The sequence below is a fragment of the Trachypithecus francoisi genome, unplaced genomic scaffold (genome assembly GCF_009764315.1).
Source record: "Trachypithecus francoisi isolate TF-2019V2 unplaced genomic scaffold, Tfra_2.0 Lachesis_group3, whole genome shotgun sequence".
Lineage (NCBI taxonomy): Eukaryota > Metazoa > Chordata > Mammalia > Primates > Cercopithecidae > Trachypithecus > Trachypithecus francoisi.
The window spans coordinates 96,668,270-96,685,474 of NW_022681468.1; the positions used below are offsets into that span (position 1 = coordinate 96,668,270).

The 17,205-nt window shown below is 44.4% G+C and overlaps 1 protein-coding gene and 1 non-coding gene across 2 annotated transcripts in view; both read right to left on the bottom strand.

Annotated features, from left to right (window-relative positions):
• Positions 1-17,205, bottom strand: part of ST8SIA2 (ST8 alpha-N-acetyl-neuraminide alpha-2,8-sialyltransferase 2) — a 76,646-nt gene that overhangs the window by 35,800 nt on the left and 23,641 nt on the right. Inside the window, exon 2 of the mRNA XM_033188915.1 lies at positions 3,697-3,759. Coding sequence (XP_033044806.1) covers positions 3,697-3,759 — 63 coding nt within the window. The remainder of the gene's footprint in view (positions 1-3,696; positions 3,760-17,205) is intronic.
• On the bottom strand, positions 16,205-16,335 carry LOC117071947. Its single transcript, XR_004432664.1, has one exon. It is a non-coding gene; the product is annotated as a small nucleolar RNA U109 (small nucleolar RNA).

Consider the following 17,205-nt stretch of genomic DNA (forward strand, 5'->3'; position numbering starts at 1 on the left):
CCAGGACAATGTAATTGTAGCCTGTGGCTTCCCCCTCCTCCCTGGCGGCCCCATCACTCTCTTGAGGGTAACTCTGAGATGCTCCTTGAAATATGGACCTTGTTACACAGTCATCTGTGCTGTGTCTGTCCCTCATAGGAGACTGTAAGCAAGAGATCTCCAGCATTCACTTTATATTCCCTAGTGGTCTCACATAGCAGGTACCCGATAAATAAGTATTGTTGAATTTAGGTTGAAATCGATCCTGGGGGAGCCTTGGGTGAATGAAAGAACTGGCTGGCTTCATATTCCCTGGGTGGATCATGATTCTGGGTAAACACCCCCTTTCCATCTGACTCAGGAACACCAGGTATTATAGGATTGGCTTGAATTCAGAGGCTTGAAATCTATGCTAGTAGGTTTCTATAAACTGGGTTACAATTCTATCTTTGAAGGCAGTGTAAGAGTCAGCCGGCTTGCTGCCGGATGCACACAGATGTATGTGGGTCACATCCAAAGTTCTTTTTGTCTGTGCTGACAGCAGATTCTCCCAGTTAGAATAAGTGGATTTGTGATGACAAATTCTGAAGCTTTCAAGAGTTCAAACCAAACATCTATGTCCTCTTCATTTATCTTGAAACAGCCAAGTTAAAAAAGATGAAATCCTGTTAGTGAGTTCTAAACTCGACGCTCTATTTTTTTTTTGGAGACAGAGTCTCACTCTGTCACCCAGGCTGGAGTGCAGTGGCACAATCTCAGCTCACTGCAACCTCCCCCACCCAGGCTCAAGCAGTTCTCCTGCCTCAGCCTCCTGAGTAGCTGGGATTACAGGTGAACGCCATCACACCCGGCTAAGTTTTGTATTTCAGTAGAGATGGGGTTTCACCCTATTATCCAGGCTGGTCTTAAACTCCTGACCTCAGGAGATTTGCCTGCCTCAGCCTCCCAAAGTGCTGGGATTACAGGCATGAGCCACCATGCCTGGACCTACTTTGACTTTTGTAGGTAGAGAAGGAATTCGTTTAGGGGTGCATGTTGTCTCACATGTTCCCTTCACCCACCCACCTCCATTCCTCAGTATTTCTGACTCCTGGCTGATATCACTTGTCTCGAACTCAAATATCTGTAACTTTGCAGAGGATAGAGAATTGATGAGTTTTGAGTAAGGCAGAGGAACTCTTCCTAGCATGCAGGCTTAAGGGAGCTTCTGAGAGGGTACACAAGACCTAACCCTTTGAAATTTTTACTGTTTTCATACAAGCAGAGGGTACAGTGGAAAGATTTCATAGGCTGTGTGACTGTGGGTCAATCATTTTACCTCTCTGAGCCACAGATCGCCCATTTATAGAAACAGGGTGTAGAAGAGACAGATACCCATCTCGTGAGGTTCTGGAATTTTCAAAGGAGCACCGATGTTTCTGGCATGACCCACTGGCTGCCACCTCATGAGGTTCTAGCAGGAGCTGGCATTGCTGCATCCTTTTGGTACCACCAACTTCTATGCAGACCACAGGCAGGGGCACTGACCTCAGGGACACAGAATTAGTGGCTTTGCCCAAGCTTCGTTGAAGCCTACCTCAGTAGGTAAGTGCGTAGGCATGCACAACAGAAATGCTTTAACGCTGGTGATGAGGAGTTATCGTCCTAAGAGGCTAGCTGATGTGCTCATCAGAAATCAGTGATTGGGCCCTGGCATCTCATGGCTTAAAGTGGATTCAGTCTAGGGCGATGCTTCTCAGAGACTGGGGCACATGGGATGGCACCAGGCTCTCAGGAAAGAAGGAGCTGCAGAGGAATTCTATTGTGGATACTTGTAGAGGGGACCTGCTCGGAAACCTCCAGGAAAGGTTTCCAGACTTCTCCAGGACACAAGATGGTAAAGGTTGGAAAGGGAGAGAGATAAATGCTGGTGTGGATAATGGTAAAATTCCCTTTCTCTCTCCACCTTCCAGGGTGAATTTGGATGGCATCCTGCATAGCCCATTATGGTCTTAAGGGATTTTAACCCTGGCTCAGTTGCAGTCTACCTTGGTGGACTTGGAAAAGTCACTTCAGATTTCCAACCTTCTTATCTGTAAAATAAAGGGGATGGATCAAATAACTCCAGGGTCCACCTTGGTTCACAGGTTTTACACGCTCTGTGCTGCACAAACATGCTGGATTGGTGAGTTGAGGTATTCCTCTTCAATGAATGTGTTCTCCTGTTTCCAGTCCCCTCTCCATTTCCAAAATGACACTAGAGGTACATCTCAAGCTTAAGTTGCTTCACCTCCCAGCTCCCGAACTTCACCCCCAGTGATCTTCTTATGATGCCACAGATATATCCACAGTGGTAGTAACAAGCATCAAATAACTACCTTTAACATATCAGGTGCTGGGCTAGATAGATCCTTATATTTGGTGGTTCTAGTCCTGAAACACTCCACAAAGACACTGCAGTATTATTCTAATTAAATGGGTGAGCCAAGGCTCAGAGGGGTAAAATCGCTTGCCTAAGGCCCTGGCTAACAGACACCGGGGGTGAAGCCAGGGCTGCCTGGATCCCAGGACTGTTTTTTCCACTTCTCATACTTGATTAATATGAGACTGTGGCCCCTCAAGCTACCACGAGGATTTGGGCTTCAGGGGCAGGATCTTTCTCCAAAACGGGGCTATCATTTCCTAATAGAACAGAGAGGGACTTAGGAGCACATGGCCTTCTTTCTTTCTGTCATATTTGCATTTCACCTGGCATAACACAGGCTTCATTGATAGCTCCAAGGTGGCTAAGAGGTAATTAGAGAGCTAGAAGCAATGATGTCAGGGACCGAGGGAACAGTTTCTCGAGTCAGTCATGCAGAGTCAGGGACAGATGTACTTCACAGGTCTCATACAGAAAAGAGAGCTAAAAAAATATGGAAGGGCAAATAATAGACTATCCTCTGCATCATATGGACCTCTTATTTCCACAATGACCAAAATAGGATATTTAGAAAGCAAAACGAGCCCCTGATTTTGAGTAGTAGCCTTTGTTTACATCATATAACTCGGCACTTCCTTCCACTGCTCCTTAAGCTCAGGCTTGTAAGACTACAGGTCATAGCTATGGGGCACTTGTCATTGATGGAGAATGGGGACTCAGAAGCATGGTGTAGCCATAGCCAGGGGCAAGCCTGGCTTTGCGTGCTCTCCTGCATCCAGCTGTCCCCTGGCAATGACTGTTCTGCACCATTACATGAAGTAGAAACACTCAGAATTTGGAGCATATGTTCAACAATTGGGGTTAACATTACTGTGTTGACTCCCTAAATATTTTAAGAGGTCTCAGCAAAGTTTCTGAATGCTTTATTTTCCATCTTAACCTCCTGGACAAACCATTTACCACAATGAAATTGAGTGAAAATCCTGGTTCCCTTCAGGGTCTCCATTGCTTAGCAAACATGCAAGTTTGAGTAAGCTCATTGGCGTCCTAGGCATTGCAAAGTGGGTGGGCTCTTTTCCAGAAAGTGACTCTTACCCATCTGCATTTTCCATCTCTGCAGCCTCTAGACCTTGGGCCATTTCATGTGATCTTCCATTGACAGCTCCCCCCAAAAGTGATTAGGGAAATGCAAAGCCAAAGTGAAACGAAACAGATCTATTTGCTAAGTAAGAAGGGCACCATCCAGCAAAGAAGAGAAGCAGATTAATAGCTGCCTTACAGCAAAAACAAATGAACACAAAATCTAATTTACAAACCTATTAGATTTGCTATGTAAGCTGTTCACAGCTGATCTGATTGTACCTCTGCCTCCCGAATTCCTGCAAGACAAAGGAAATGCATTATTTATAAACCCAGCGCATCTTTGCAAAGCCCTCTTCAATTGCCAGGAGATCCCACAGCCCACCAGGAAAACTACAGAGGGAGGAAGAGACCTCATTCTGGACTCTCCAGAATGGGCAAAGTCCTGGCCCCAGACACAGCCCAAACATTTTATAGGGTGTAGACCTCCTGGATCCTCCCCTGCCTCCCTCCCCACTTGAATATTCTTCCAATTGGTACCCAGGTTCTCATTTGAGACCCGCATTTAAGACAGCAAATAAACTCCCTGGGGATTAGTCTCCCCTGGTGAATCCCACAGGATAGCAAGATTCAACATGACTCAGCATCTGCTCTAGCATGACTCAGCACCCACTGGCTGTCTTCTCTGGCTTTCACTTACATGTAGTGAGCTGTTGTCCATTGCATTCTCTCCAACTTTGAGACTCCAGAAATTCAACAGAGGCAGCAAGGTTATCTCAACAGTGCCTCCATTCAAAAGTGATCGCAATTTGCTCTTTGGTGGCAAAAGAAATAGTATTAAGTGGTGTCACTCTGCTAGGAAGTGAGAAGGGTGTATGTGTGTCATGAGATCCCTTGTTTCTTCCTCTGTAGGATAGGCTTTTGAAGTAAAAGCACTCTAAGGTCCTTTCCAGCCCTACTCTCTATTTGGTTCTGCCAAATCCCATTCTGTCTGGCCACATGGTTTCATCCCACTTCACTGACACATTAGGCGTGGGGAATGGATAAATACATGTGCCTTGAGAACCCCCCACTTTTTGCCCTGCATGTTTTAGAAAAGTTGTATGTGAGATTCATTATTTTTATTAATTAAAAAATGACGGGGTATGCGGTTTGGGGAGGTACTCGGTGCTTTTCTCATTTTTTAAAGTTCCATTTAGCCTTTCAGTCAAGGTGTTAGCGGACTCCAAAGAAATAATTAAAATCACTGGGGAAGCTGTGTATTGAAAGGAAACCTTGTCATTAAATGAGAACACTGCAGGGGGACTTAGTACCTATCCACACACTGGTTATAAGTCTGGATTTTTGTATCTGATTTCCTTAGGATTCGCATACTTGTATATATCACATTGTGTGTGCACACACATGTGTGTGCATGCTTATATGTACATGTCTTTTCCAGATAAATTGTCTTTTCAACATTATTTGGCAACAGGCTATATTCACCCATTTCATAGGCAGATAACCAGACAACAGAAAGGGTATGATGACCTACCCAGTTTCTCACTTTAGTTCTCCTTTACTTAAGGTTCCAAATTTCATCACTACAAATCTAGTTCTCAATTATAAAGAGTATCACTGGGTCTTCTCATTTTAATTTGATGCCTAATATTTATTTTTGTCCCTCCTCATTTCCCCTTGGAAATATCTCCTTGGGATAATAGCATTCTTGTACTTCCACGCTGGGGTCTGGGAATGTTGGGTCAGCTCCGGTCCTGTAACCCACATTCATCTGCGTCAGGTCCCAAGGGCATTGCTGGATGTGCTATGGCCCATGGGTCACTGTCTGCTCGCATGCCCCCAGCTGGACCCTAGAACTCCTTGCCGGGAGGGGAGACCTGCTAGGCTAGACATTAAGTCAAGCACAGTAATTCAATAAATGGTTTGGAATGGTTGGTTAATGATCTGGTGGTGAGTTGGGAGAAAAACAGTTGAGTGTTACCTTACTCTAGACAGAAAAAAATGGATTTAACAAATGTTTCCCAAACTTTAGTAATTTTCAGATCCCTATCACCAGTTTTTCATATTTATCAACTGCATACACTATTATCCACTTAAATTTTAAAACAGACCCATCTTTAAAAACTTACCCTTACCCTAAGCAATATCCTCTGTGAAATACAGGTTTGATGTCTTGATTACAAAGTTATTAATAAAAACCCTACACAACCATTACCACAAGAATATTTATCAATAGAATTCCTAAAATCATCTTACATTATCACAAGGAGTACCATGGGTACCTGCACCACCCTCTGAGAAAGATAGAATGAAACAGTTAATTTTTTTTTTTTTTCTGAGACCGAGTCTACCTTCGTCGCCCAGGCTGGAGTGCAGTGGCATGATCTGGGGTCACTGCAACCTCTGCCCCCCGGGTTCAAGTGATTCTTGTGCCTCGGACCCCCAAATAGCTGGGATTACAGGCACCTGCCACCATGCCCAGGTAATTTTTGTATTTTTAGTAGAGACAGGGTTTTGCCATGTTGGCCAGGCTGGTCTCAAACTCTCAGCTTCAGATGATCTCCCCACCTCGGCCTCCCAAAGTGCTGGGATTACAGGTGTGAGCTACTGCACCCAGCCATCCTGGCCAAAACAGTTGAATATTTAAAGAAGGAAACCCACAAGAAACTGGTAAGAACAGAGAAGGGATATTCATCAAATCTTTGATAAGGGCTGAGGAGTGGATGGGAGGGACTTTTTAAATTTAGAAGAATGAGAAGAAATTACCAAAAAAAAAAAAAAGTCAACAGATTTAACTTTATAAAAATCCAAAATTTGGCTTGTACTAAAAGCAAACCTCAACTAACCAAACCCAGTTTCTGTCATGAAATCTAAGGTGGCTCTGGATGAGGATAGCAACATATCTAAATCATTTATTTTCTTATTCATTCAACAAAAATATTTTGAGTAATATTATATTTCAGGCTTTGGCCAAGCTAGATACATATAGTCCCCATGCTCGTGGAGTATAGCTTAGGAGACAGTAGGGATGCATTAATCTTTTTTTTTTTTTGCCAAGTGCCCAACCTCCCCCCAGCTTTATTAAGACATAATAGACAAACAAATTAGACAAATTGTGTATATATACTATGTGTAACATGATGTTTTGATATCTGTATACATTGTGAAATAATTAAATGAAGGTAACTAACATATGCATCGCCTCACACACTTACTTTTTCTTTTTGAGATGGTGTCTCGCTCTGTCACCCAGGCTGGAGTGCAGTAGCCTGATCTCGGCTCACTACAACCTCCACCTCCTGGGTTCAAGCAATTCTCCTGCCTCAGCTTCCCAAGTAGTTGGAGTTACAGGTGCCTGCCATCATGCCCAGCTAATTTTTGTATTTTTAGTAGAGACAGGGTTTCACCATGTTGGCCAGGTTGGTCAACTCCTGACCCCCTGATCTCAGATGATCTGCCTGTCTCGACTTCCCAAAGTGCTGGGATTACAAGTGTGGGCCATCGTGTCTCGCCCATACTTACCATTTCGTGTGTGCGTATTAAGAACATATAAGATCTACTTTCTTGGCAATTTCAATTACACAATACAGTATTATTAACTGTAGTTACCATGCTGAACAGACCTCTAGAACTTACTCCTCCTGTCTGAAACTTTGTACCCTTTGCCCGATACCTCCCCTCCTCACAGCCCCAGTCCCTGAGAGCCAGGCTTAGAGGAGACCAAATGACTTGAAATAGCTGGTTCCTGCCTTTCTCTTCTCCTGCTTCCAGCCAGGTCCTGGAGAACATCGAGTCCTGCTGACTTGGGATACTACAAATCCATGCACTTTTTCCATGCCAGTTCTTACTCAAACTCAGGGGTTCTCGACCTCGGCACTGGACATTTTGGTGGAGATATTTCTTTGCTGGTGAACTCTTGTTTTCTGCTTGGTGACTCTCAGAAGAGGAATCCCCCATGCCTCAACCCCGGCCCCACCAGCCCGCCCATCCACATCACCTTTCCATGCAAACTCCCTAACCCAGCATCGGTGCCTCCTTCCAAACCATCCCAATTTTCAATTCTCAGCCACCATTTCCTTTTTTTCCCAGAGCACTCAATTCTATTACAGCATTTGCCACCTTCTTCTCGTATTTAATTACTTCATGGAATCGCGGATGAGAGGCTTTACAGAAATCTTGTCATTTACACAATCTGAACTCCTCCTCATACAATCGAAGAGACCAAGGCCTGGGGATTTGTGTGTCAGGTTCAGCTTCCTCCTGCGGGCCACAATAAAGTGTAAGTCCTTGGGTGGGGTGGGGGCGTGTTAACCCTGTCTTTTATTTTCTGTATTCCAATGCTTTGACATCTGGGGCTTTTCTGACCCTGGAGAAACTGCCCCTCCCAGGGTTAGCCAGTTTCTAGAGATGGCAAACGACTGTCCTGGGAATGCTTCTGTCAAATTGCAATCTTGAATCCACGCTCCTACTGTCTCATTTATTGGGGGCCAGTATTCCCCTACCCTGATGTAGGGCCAGGTATTCCCCTACCCTAATTACCCCTGGCTAGGTACCATGCAACTAGCGACAGCTCCTACCCTGCAGAGCCTGCTGAAATCATTCAAACTAGCCAATCCTAAACCTGCTCTGGCCCCACCTTGCCCATTCTTTCCTGTGCAAACCACAATAAAGGCTCTTGCCAGTTTCCCCCTCCTCCTGCCTCCGGACCAACCCCAGTAACTCCTTATGTAGAGCCCCGTGATATGAGTATAACAAACTGTCTTCTTCCTGGCAGTCATCGCTTCATCTGTTGGCCGTGACATATGTAAATAATAACAGAACCTATAGTAAAACAGGATAGAAGCCTGTCTTGTTCACTTTCTTAGCCTTGCACAGGGCTTTGCCCCATTGGGACTCAGGAAGCAAATCAAGAGTTAAGCGGGGGCTTTTCTTCTAAAGTGGTCCCTGCAGTTTTTGTGCTGTGTTCCCGCATATTGTTTACACCTGTACAAGACACCGCTTCAACTCTCAGTTGTTCATAGGACAGGGAGACTATCATTCAAAGAAACTGGGCTGCAGATGTTTGGCTCTAGAATAAATCACAGGAATTGATGAGGGATTTGTTTTTTCTAATTAGGTTTTGCCTCAAATGTTATTAAAATAAGCTTACATTCCTTGTGATGGGGAACTGCTGATTCCTGCCTGGTTGATTGATAGAAGACGATCGGGTAAGAAACATTTGCTAAAGATAATTCACAGAGTGCTGAAATTGTAGAAACAGAGATGCTTAGATCATCCAAATGAGAAAATACGTGGGGATACACTTTGCACACTATAAAGAACTCTATAAAATAAGGTATAATACTAGTAATAACAACTGTCCGTTTGACCCTGCTACAACTTCTCAATCATTGTAAGGGTAGAGGTCGACGACTTTAAAGATCTACATTTTAGAATGCCAGTTTTTACTTTGGGAGGCCGAGGTGGGTAGATCACAAGGTCAGGAAATCGAGACCTTCCTGGCCAACATGGCGAAACCCTGTCTCTACTAAAAATACAAAAATTAGCCAGGCGTGGTCATGCGCACCTGTGGTCCCAGCTACTCAGGAGGCTGAGGCAGAAGAATCGCTTGAACCCAGGAGGCGGAGGTTGCAGTGAGCCGAGATCACCACTGCACCACTCCAGCCTGGGTGACAGAGCGAGACTCTGTCTCCAAAAAAAAAAAAAAAAAAGAATGTCAATTTTTGTTCATACTATGGACATTATATTCTCTCCTCGTAGAATCTACACAGTAAACTATGATAGTAAATAAAAATGGTATGTTAAAAAATCTAAAACAAAATCACACCACACACAGCTGGATCTATTCTAGTGAAAAGCAAGTAGCAAAACCTAAAAACTGCATTTTTGCTTAGCCTCTTCAATCAAGCCCAATCGTTTATTTTTATCTTATTTTTAATAATTTTTTAATTGAAAATTCATAATTGTGTATATTCATGGGGTACATCATGATGTTCTGATATATACACCAAGCCCAGTTGTTTATAGGTAAGGTAAGGTCCAGTGTGCTGGAACCTCCTAGCTGTGTTAGAATTTCCCACGTTTACAGTTTCTCATGAGAGAGTCAGGCTCAGAATGAACTTTCAGGAGCTGACAATTTTAATTGAGTCTAGACCCAACTTAAACAGGTGATTAGTATTAAGAATAGAAGATGAAACTAAAGCACAATGCATGAATTTGCAGATGGTTCTTCCTTCACATTTTTGGGAGACTACTGAATGCTTTCTTTCAATTTGCACCTTAAAACCACTGGGGTTTATGCCTGTTGACAGCCCAGGAACAAAATCCAGGGACACATGGACAGGAGAAAAGTGAGGAACAGGATGACTTGGGGTCGGTCACATGAGTAGAGCCAGGGCTGTCAACAGTGGTCAAAGGCTTTTGTTTTAAGAATTCTTCCCCCGAATCCCAACTTTTAAAATTGTGGTAAAATACATATAACATGAAATTTACCATCTGCTATGCTTGAATGTTTTGTCCCCTTCAAAATTTATGGTCGAATAGGAAACTTAACCTCCAATGCAACAGTGTTAGGAGGTGGGGCCTAATGGCACGTGTTTAGTTCTAAGGGCTCTGCCCTCATAAATGGATTAATGCCACTATAAAGAGGACTTTTGGGAGTGGGTTCACTTTTTTCTACCATTCTGTCATGTGAGGACACAGTGGTCCTCCCCTTTGGAGGAGGCAGTGCTCAACATGCCATCTTGCAAGCAAAGAGACTTGGCCCTGTGCTGCTGGTGCCTTGCTCTTGGACTTCTCAGCCTCCAGAACTATGATAAATAAGTTTATTCCTTCTAAGTTATCCAGCCCGTGGTGTTCTGTTATAGCAACACAAAATGGACTAAGACAACATCTTAACCATTTTTTTTTAAGATGGAGTCTTGCTCCATAGCCCTGGCTGGAGTATAGAGGCGCCATCTCGGTTCACTGCACCCTCCACTTCCTGGGTTCAAGTGATTCTCCTGTCTCAGCCTCCTGAGTACCTGAGATTTCATGAGCCCCTGTGCCTGGCCCATCTTAACCATTTTTAAGTGTACAGTTCAGTGTTGTTAAATACATTCATAATGTGCAACCATCACCTGTCTCCAGAACTTCTGCATCATCTAAAGAGAAACTCTGCACTCACTGAGCAAAAACTCTCCCTCTTTATATCTTTTCCCCATAACTACTCTCTACTTCCTATCTTTGTGAATTTGCTTATTTTAGCTATTTTATGTAAGTAGAACCACACACTATTTGTTCTTTTGTGTCTGGCTTCTGTCACTTAGCATATGTTTTCAAGGTCTCATCTGACACATAGCATGTATCAGAGGATGTGGCATTTGATGCAAAAGTTGATACGGCAGTTCTAAGGAGGCAGAACATCACAGAGATGAGCAAGGAAAGACCCCTCCAAAGTGGTAGTGTCTAAAGTCTTGAGCACAGATAATTAGAATAGCAGTAGAGGTCCTACAAGCTGACAAGTGCTTGACTGGCTCAGGCATTCGCCTGCCCCAGAACTTACTTGGCTAGAGCTTTTTGAATTTGTTGTCTGCAGAACAACCAAAGGTGCTACCCATCTTCTTTTCCACCTGAGGAACTGGCTGTACTTGGCCAAGTGCTCAGATGGGCAAGGGGCCCCAGCCTTGGTTGACCTAGTACAGATCCTCACCATGAGTTTGGCAATGCAAGAATCTTCAGTCACCCCAACACAGTGGGAAACAGTGCCCTACCCTTTGGCCTGCGCCACTTTGCACTTCTGAAGAGATCCCATCATGGGGTCTCTCTGATTCACCTTGAGTAGGAGGCAGTTGCCTGAGTCCTTATCTGTAGTCTTGGTATAGTTCCTTTCTGGCTGGGCACAGGGAGATGATTCCCTGTCACATGGATATAACCTGCACTAGCAGACAGCTGCTGCCAAGTTTCTTAGTTATCCTGGTCCAAAGCATCTTCAGTAGACACCATTGAGTAGCCCTTGATGAAGGACTCGTACCTGCCTACCAACTGGTCAGAAGTGATGTAACTGCTAAGGACATCTGCAGGCTTGAACTTCAAGGTCATATTTCCCAAACTGTAAGAACTAGAGGCTATTGTCCATGCCATTCACTACTTATAATATAGTCAGCCTTTCTAATCACATTCCATAGCAGCTCCAGGGTTCTGTATTCTCTAGGATATGAGTCAACAAACTTTTCCAAGAAGGCCAAATGTAAATATTTTAGGCTTTATGGGCCAAGAGGAAAAACAGACGGTACTATGCAGATACTTAAGTAACAAGAGAGAAAACAAGTTTCCACCATTATTTATTGACAAAATTTAAGCTATAATAATAATTGAGACCATGTTTTTGTCATAAAAAACTTCATTAGGACTGCTAATGAGAATAATGTAATTTTGCAGGGAGGGCATATGATTTTGCTTATTAGGATTCAAAGTTAGTATCCAGCCATCATGATGGAAAGGTAGCCTTGTTCTTCTACAAAGCTTGCTTTGTTCCTTGCTTCTCTGAGACACTGTTATCTTCCCTCTTGTGAACACACCAGAATGTGATACTTGAATCTCTCTTTAGGAACTTACCCTCTACCTTTAAAGCATTGGGGAACTTTTCATACAAGGAAGCAGGTTAAGAGAGTAAGCTCTGAGCTAACGCTCCCTGGGTCTGTAATTATAGCTGAACAAATCATTATCTGTATGATCTTTGAGTATTACTTAACCTATCTAGAAGCTTCCATCTGTTTTCTCATCTATAGAGTAATAAATAGTATCTACTTCATGGGTTCGTTGTAAAGATGACATGAGTTAATGAATGCAAAGAGTTCAAACAGTGTTCGATGTATTGTAAATCATTTGATACTAATGTTATTCTTCTTTTGAATTTTTCTATTTTTGACTGGAGGACAAGCCATGTAATAACAAGGAGCTGGCTGGATTTCACCTGTGAGCCAATGTTTGCTGATTCCTGCTCTAGGACGTGAAAAGCAAAACACCCCTTGTCCTCACTAGGAGGAATCTTTGCCATATTTCTGCCTGATGACATCCTTCTGGTAAAGCACGACTTTCCTGAGGTTACGGTTCCAGCAGGGAGAATCATGAACTCCTGCACTGCCAGCTCATTACCAGTGTGAAAACTACCATGGATCTTGCTGAAAGCTGGCATTGGCTACTTTTGGATTGCCAGCCAGGACCCATCGTGACAGTACAGGTGGCTCCTTGCAGCAGCTTCAACATTACAGATAGCAAGCAGCACTTCTAGTAAGGTCTTTGCACCCAATTTAGATGTGTTCCCAGTTAGATTTAAACTCAGGCCTTCTTCCAGTTTGTTACTCTCCCCCAATTTCACACACACAGCTCTTGCTCCCCAAGACGGGCAGAATAGCTTTAGTGAAGTGCTCAACAGACTTTGAGATACTTTTCCTATACAGCAAGTCTTAGCCTTGTACTGAAGCTCTTGAACCTCACAGATACTGAGATACCGCTGGGCACAGCAGCTCTGGAGACCTATGTTGGTATCAATCTTGATAGTGTTGTTTCCACGACAGTTGCCATGTCTGGTATTGGGCTTCTTAGGGTGTTGCAGGGTCCAGTTGGGGAGAATTTTTTTTTTATGATGACCCTTGAGCTCTCCTTATTGACTGCTCAGTTATTTTCTTGCCATCCCTTCTGCCTTCAATTTAAATATTAGCTTGATTGGATTTATCCTTTTGCTTTGATTCCAGCAAACTTTTGCTTGTTAATCAGCTTTTATTGGTGTACAAAAGGTACCAGCTCACTCTCGGCTCTCTCCTTTGCTCAACTTCAGAAAACATCCCTAAGAACTTTGGGCTTTGATTATGTTCCAGTCAATTTCCCTAGTCTTTATATAAAAGTACTTAGAGGCATCTGCACATCAAAATGTAAGTAAACAAGTCACTCGGATGCCAAGCATTTCTCACTGCAATTGTTCCTGATCCTTCCTCTTTCTCATAATGAAATTGTGGGTCACCTATAACCAGCGGGGGACAATATAACTTATCATCCAAACCAGAACACTTTTGGCGTGAACAGAAATGCCAACTAGAGAGGATTCATAAACAGGTTCTACCAACTGAAGCAGGACTCATCCTCTGATCTGCACCTATCTTATAAAGGAGACAGACTTTAAAATACAGACTTCTGGCTGTGTGCAGTGGCTCACACCTGTAATCCCAGCACTTTGGGAGGCCGAGGTGGGCGGATCACAAGGTCAGGAGATCGAGACCATCCTGGCCAACATGGTGAAACCCCATCTCTAACAAAAATATAAAAAATTAGCTGGGCGTGGTAGTGCATGCCTGTAATCCTACCTACTCCGGAGGCTGAGGCAGGAGAATCACTTGAACTCAGGAGACAGAGGTTGCAGTGAGCTGAGATTGTGCCACTGCACTCCAGCCTGGCGACAGAGCAAGACTTCACCTCAAAAAAAAAACAAAAACAAAAACAAAAACAAAAAACAAAACAAAACCAAAACCAAAACCAAAAACAAAACCCAAAAACAAAACAAAACCAAAAACAGACCTCTAAGATAATGCTGCATTCTGAAATCCTTAACGCTCAAAACCCCAGAAACCAAAGCAATTAAAACCCAGGACAATATATATATGTATGCTGTTGGTTGAACTGGACCTAGTAAAAAGCTGTGGGCAGAGAGGACTACTTCTCTATGGTGCTCATGGCTATAGAGCCGCCTTTGCTGAGTTCCCCCATGCCGATTTTGGAGCTCCCTGCTATACAATGAGCCCGGGCCTGTCACCATGCCTCGACGTCCGGGACATACCTGCAGAAGGGTGCCTCCTATATTCAGCCACTATTATCTCTATGCATTTGGCTTCAGCACCCTTTCCCCAGATCATGGCCAGGCACAGGACACCGGTCCTGCTCATCTCTGCCTTGCTGTGGGAGGGCGTATTTTCTGCACATCCAGTGTGTTCTAGAGAGGACCACTGAATGAAGAGATGAGCCCAAATCACTGAAGATGACCCTCTTCTGTAGAAGAGGATTCAGAGATGCCCATGTTCCCCTCAGCGACTTCTCTCTCGCCAGCTCTTTGCAAACTTTCGCAGGTTCGTCTATACTAGCTGTCTCTGTTTCCTCACTCCACCCCTGCTTCTTCCGAGCCTGGCTGGTTTGTGTTCCTGTCACTGTACCAAGAGAGCTCTGATATGGCCACCTTGTAATGACATTCTTCAGCCCCCAGATGGCTCGAACCGCATCGGTGTTGGATGAGGGTGGTCACTCCCTCCTTCCTGGAGAGGTGAACTGGGGCTCCCTGGGTCTGGTTCCCAGCTTCTGCCCAGCTCACACATGGCCCTGGAGAGACCTTGTCTCTGGGAGTGGGGAGGCAAATGTCCCCTTGGATGCCCCCTGGAGGAAACATGAGGTGGCTGAGAGACATGACAAAGGATCCCAAATGAAGGGATGGGTTAGAGTCCCCAGGGCATCTTTAAGAGCCTTCTGACCCAGAAAATCCATTATTTTACATCATCCCCTTGCAACATTTAAGACTTCATTTAAAATGGCATAAAATTCCTCCTTGATCCTACTGTTCCCCTGGCAGAGGTGCCACAATTAAAAATTGTGATTTTTCTCTATATTTACACCCAACAAGATTTTGTTCAGCATTTCTTTCTACAGTTTTTCTTACTAAATGAAAATTTTGTAAAATTTCCAAATACACAACACCATTTGAATATATACATATATATTTTCAAAACAGCTTCTCTCCCCTTCAACCTAAGTTCACTCTGTAAGAGTGATGCCTCCACCATCCCAAGTGACCATTCTTGTTCCAGACAGGACAAAAATTCTCTTGCCTGTCTGTTCCTTAGACAGGGATGTAGATTCCAAGACATCAATTAAAAATAGTAAGAACTTCATTCCCTTGAGCCCCTCCATGTGCAAGGCACTCTACCAAAGGCTTTTTTTTTTTTTTTTTTTTTTTTTTGAGGCAGGGTCTCACTCCAGTCACCCAGACTAGAATGTAGCGGCGTGATCACGGCTCACTGCAGCCTCGACTTCCTGGGCTCAGCTGATTCTCTCACCTCAGTCTCCCAAGTAGCTGAGACTACAGGTATGTGCCACCATGTCCCACATTTTTTTTGTTGTTGTTATTTTTAGTAGAGATTGGGTTTTGCCATGTTGCCCAGGTTGGTGTTGAACTCCTGGGCTCAAGTGATCTGCCGGGCTCAGCCTCCCAAAGTGCTGGGATTATAGGTATGAGCCACCACACCTGGCCCATAGAAACTTTCTTATTTCTGACTTGATTTTAGAAATAGGACACCAGGCTCAAAAAGGTTAAGTGATTTGCCCAGGGTCACCCAGCAAGCAAGGCAGCAAAGCTTTGATCGTGATCTGCATGAAGCCCAAACTCCTATGCCTGCAGAAAGTGGCCCCCTGCATCCTACCCTTCACCTCCTGCCCAGAAGGATTTAATATATGTCGAGGAGGCCCCAGAGAATTAAGAGGAAGCAAGGGTTACTCAGCAAATAGTTGTGAGATGGCAAGTGGGAAAATATTCAAGCTAGACTCTCCACTCACATCACACTACAAGGATAAGATGTGACCCAGCCATTCAAAGCGATGCATAGGAGCAGTTTTATATGAAAATTCATGCAATCCTCCACTGCTCAGTTATTCAGCGTCCATTATTGACAGTCACGGGGCCTTGCACTGCAGATATATTGTTAACCTCAGATGTTATTTTTCCTTTTTTATTGTAGGAGAAATATACTACACAGAACCTTAACCAAGAGGTTGGCAGCACTGCAAACTCCTCATTTCATTCATGTCGCATGGTATGGATAAATCCATGCTCTTTAAAGAGAAGCAGAATGCCCATCCAGGATGCCATGCTTTGCTCTTGAGCCTGCCATGAGGGGACTTGAAAGACCTCTGCCTTCAACCTGGCTTTCTTCCCTCTCTTTTGTTCCCTTCCTGATGTACCTGCATTCAGACACAGCATCCCTGTGAATGCCAGCTGCAGCCTCTTCGTGAGAGAATTTCTGGGGGGCACTCATTTGGGGAGGGCTTTGAAGTCACTTTTCTTCTGGGTATTTGATGTGTCCCCCTCCCCACCTGCCCGGTTCTAAGGCAATGGCAACTCCCTCTGATCCAGCGGCCATGGTGCTTACCACTCAGGAAGCCTTGGTGTCAGATGGAAGGAGGATGGATGGGACTACCAGGAGGGGACTGGAGTTCTGGTTCCTGATGGGTTCTAGTTTTGTAGCCCTAGACCTCTCTCAGTCTTGATGTCCTCCTCTCTTAGTTGGAATCCTGCTATAGGATTAAAATAAGGACTGGACAGATGTGGATGTTAGTTGCAGTATTGTTGAAGGTGATGGCTACTGCCCTTTGGAAAGGAACAAACCAGTTGCTGCCTGTGGAGTTTGACAAGTCCCCTTGGAAGAGCTGTCCTTGGGGAAGTTGATTTTGAACAATGCAGTCCATTAGGGAGAAATAAGAAGCAATGGAGGAGAGAAAGTGGAGTGTGCTAGCGTGGTAGAATCGCACTGCCTGCTGTTGCCCCTGTAGCTTTCATGGATGGAGTGCTGGGGGCCCGTTCAGAGGCGGGCCCACTGGGGAGTGGACATGTGCATTTTCTTTTCCTCACCAAAAGAGGCACATCTGAAGATCACGTGGCCAGGAGGTGGGTGAGGCCTGCCCACAATCCACGGGGCTGTGCAGGACTGAACCCCGGCGGGTCCCTGGCATGG